Source organism: Canis lupus, chromosome 3 (assembly GCF_048164855.1).
Source record: "Canis lupus baileyi chromosome 3, mCanLup2.hap1, whole genome shotgun sequence".
Lineage (NCBI taxonomy): Eukaryota > Metazoa > Chordata > Mammalia > Carnivora > Canidae > Canis > Canis lupus.
In genome coordinates this window covers 72,386,335-72,389,839 of record NC_132840.1, presented here as the reverse complement: position 1 = coordinate 72,389,839, position 3,505 = coordinate 72,386,335, and the positions used below count along the sequence as shown (strand labels likewise).

The 3,505-nt window shown below is 60.9% G+C and overlaps 1 protein-coding gene across 1 annotated transcript; it reads right to left on the bottom strand.

Moving 5' to 3' along the window:
• Positions 1-524: 524 nt before the first annotated feature.
• APOC3 (apolipoprotein C3) lies at positions 525-3,221 on the bottom strand. The gene is made up of 4 exons (XM_072822131.1): positions 3,032-3,221; positions 2,354-2,421; positions 2,079-2,202; positions 525-809 (listed from the first exon to the last, which is right to left on the bottom strand). Exons 2-4 carry the CDS (start codon positions 2,406-2,408, stop codon positions 686-688), a joined length of 303 nt encoding a protein of 100 aa, XP_072678232.1. The 5' UTR covers positions 2,409-2,421; positions 3,032-3,221; the 3' UTR covers positions 525-685.
• Between the last annotated feature and the right edge of the window lie 284 nt (positions 3,222-3,505).

The window sequence follows — 3,505 nt, the reverse complement described above, 5'->3', positions numbered from 1 at the left end:
CAAACCTGCAGTGGAGGTTGTATTGTTGCACCCACTTTATAGATACGAAACTGAGGCTGATATAAAATAATGGGGCCAAGGCCAGAATCGAGTGGTGTCTTACTCCAACCACTCCCCATTGGCCCCCCTCCCTGGAGTACAGTGGAGAGGCCCAGGGCATAGGTAGCACAGGCCACCTCTGTAAGTTTGGTGCACACACAGCAGAGTCCCAACCTTGATGATGACCTAACAAGGCCGGGCACGGTGCCTGGCACAGCTCACACACTTAAGTCATTTTGTACAGCATTTGGTAGTTCATCAAAGTATTGTCAAACCTGTTATCCCACTAGCTCCTCCGTACAAACCTGTGGGGGCAGTTATCCTACCTTACAGCTGGGCCCAGACAGCACCCAGCTACTGAGAGGCGGGTCAGGCACTGCCCCAGGCCTGCCTGAGTTGGAGTCGCCCAGTGCCCGCCCACAGATGAGCCCTGGCCCATTTCCACGCCCAAACATACATGGCGCGCGTGGAACGTCCCACTCACGGCAACTTCTCATCCAACTTTATTGGGAAGACAGCGAGCTTAGGGGTGGGCCAGGTCTGGGGCGGGGTTGGAGGTGAGAATGTTGTCACTTTCAAGTGACTTTCGGGACTGCCCAAGATGCTGGCAGGGTGGGTGGGCAGGAAGACTTGGGGTTTCGAGGTCTCAGAAGGCATCAGAGGCTGGAGTTGGTTTGGCCTCAGAGGCTGAATCCCAGAACCCAGTGAACTTGCCCTTAAACGTGCTCCAGTAGTCTTTCAGGGAACTGAAGCTATCGGTCATCCAGCCCCTGGGGGTTAAATCAGTGAGGGGAAGTGATGGAGGTAGGGGTGAGAGCTCATCTGAAGGCAGTGGGGGCCCCCATCAGATCCCCACTGCCTCTCCTCCAACCCTCTAATCTCACCCAGCAACGCCCCTGAGACCGCAGATGGGGACGCTCTCAGCTGCCACTCCAGGCAGAAGAGATGCTGAAGGGGGTGACAGGAGCCTAGTCTGTCCAGGCTGGGGCAGCCCTTTGGGCCAGCCTGGGTCTGAAGCGAGCTGGAGAGGAGAGGCGCGGCAGGCCACCATTCTGTTCTAGGGCTGTCATTCTGTTCTAGGCAAATGATGCCCGCAAGGGTTGCACCGCCCAGTGGCTCTGAGTGCGGTGGCGCAGTGGGAAGTGGTCTGTCATTTGGAAAATCATCAGAGGGCAGCCCGGTGGCTCAGCGCTTTAGCGCCGCCTTCGGCCCAGGGCGTGATCCTGGAGACCCGGGATCGAGTCCGTGTTGTTGCATGGAGCCTGCTTCTCCCTCTGCCTGTGTCTCTGCCTCTCTCTCTGTGTGTCTCTCATGAATAAATAAATAAATAAATAAATAAATAAATAAATAAATAAATAAATAAAATCTTTAAAAAAGAAAAAGAAAAGAAAATCATCAGAGGATGAATTAGCTGTGCGACCTGGGGCAAGTCATTTAACCTCTCTGAGCCTCGATTTTCTCATCTGCAAAATGGCAAAAATAACACCCACTCCGCAGCCAGTTCTGAGGACCATGAGGGTCTGTGACTGCCTCAGCTAGGTAAACGCTGGTGACTCCCCCCCCACCCAGGGTGGCCTGGACGTGGGGGCGGGAGCTTGGGAGAAGAGAGGACTAGAAGGCAAGGCAGGGTGGGAGAGGAACGATGGACATCTGCTCACACCGGCCCCAGGGCTTGGCACAGGCTGAAACACACACACACACACACACACACACACACACACACACACACACACACCAGCTGAAACTGGGTTGAATGGAGCTTCTCAACCCACCTCCAGCAGTAAAGGAAGATGGAAGCAAGAGCCAACATGGCCTTCCTCAGAGCTGGGCAGGGTGCTGCAGGAGCAAGGAGGCCCAGGGAGGGAGGAGGGGCAGGAGGGGGTAGGAGGGTGCCCTGGCTTTTGCCCTCTCCTGCTGGCAGCGAGAGCCCTGGAGGGACCCCGGGGCGGAGCGTGGAGGCTCAGAGAGGGGCAGGGCCCCCTGGGGCGGGGGCAGGGGGTCCGGGGAGCCGGCCCTGGTGCGGAGAGGTGAGGGCATACCTGGCCCGCTGCGCCACCTGGGACTCCTGCACGCTGGTCAGCGTGTCCTGGGCCGTCTTGGTGGCGTGCTGCATGTAACCCTGCATAAGGCCCAGGAGGGAGGGGTCCTCTTCCTCCAGGGCTCCTGTCGGGAGAGCAGGGCCGAGTGGGTGGATCCGCCTCTGGGGAGCCCTTGGCTCTGCCCTGCCACCCCCAGGGGCCCGGGATCCTCAAGCCATTCCCAAGGGTCCCCCCCGCCCGCCCCGTCCCTAGCCCTGTCCCCACGAGCTGCTTACGGGCGGAGGCCAGGAGCGCCAGGAGGGCAGCGACGAGGAGGACCCGGGGCTGCATGGCACCTCTGTTCCTGCGGGGAAGGGCCTTGTGAGGGCCACCCTGACCCCTGCCCCTCTGCCTCCGGACCCTCCCTGGGGAAGTGGCGTGGCCCCTCCACTGGGTCCTGAGCTGGGTCGGGCCAGAGGAGCAAGGGCCTGCTGCCAGCGAATGTGGGAGACGCAGGGCTTTCAGGCGGGGCCGGGGCAGAGCCAGGCTGGGGACAGAGCAGAAAACCCACCAGATGGGGGATCGAGACCCCCTCAGGCCCCCCCCACCAGGTTCTGGCCTAGTTCCTGCCACTGACACGTGGGGGGACTTGGGGTAGCCCTCTGGCCTTGTCCAGGCCTCAGTTTGCCTGGCCGGGGTGGGACTGGGATCTAAGGCTCCTTCCAGTCCTACACACGCAGGATGAGGGGCAAGTGTGCCCTCGGAGCGGCGGGTGCCAGCGGGGCCACGACATTGTAGCTTTCTCCCGGGAGCCTCGCTTCCCCTCAGCGTGCAAACTGCAAGTGGGGGCCGCTCCCCCAGCCCTGAGGCTTCCTGTGCTCCAGCGAGCTCTCCCCCAGACTGTGCTGGCAGTCAGGCAGGGACCCCTCTGCCCCTGCTCCCCCTTCCCTCCTCCTCCTCCCTGGGGGCATTACCTGGAGCAGCTGCCTCTTGGGATGAATGGAGCAGGCAGGCAAGAGGCTTCTGACCTGTTTTATATGGTCTCCAGGACAGCGGGCACAGAGGGCTCAGTGAGCTGGACAAAGGTCACCTGCTGACCAGTCTAGATCCTGGCCTGAGGCAGGGTGCCCAGATGCAGCCAGGCCTGCTGGGAGAGTTGGGAAATCTGTGAGCACCACGGTGCCCACGCTGCTCTCCTGCTGCCCTGCAGGCCAGGGGGGTGCTCAGGGACTGGGGAAACCCCACTTATCCCAAGCGGCCTGGCTCCCCAGGGAGAGGCCGGTGATAGAGGGGAGATTAGGGGACAAGCGGCCCCATCTCAGCACTTCATGCATGGTTTTCAGATCCCTCCCCACCCCCACACCCTGGGAAAGGCCTGCAGGGAGTGGGGGCTGGGCAGAGAAGGGGATGGGCTTCTCAGGCTCCCCAACAAAGAACTCAGCATGGGC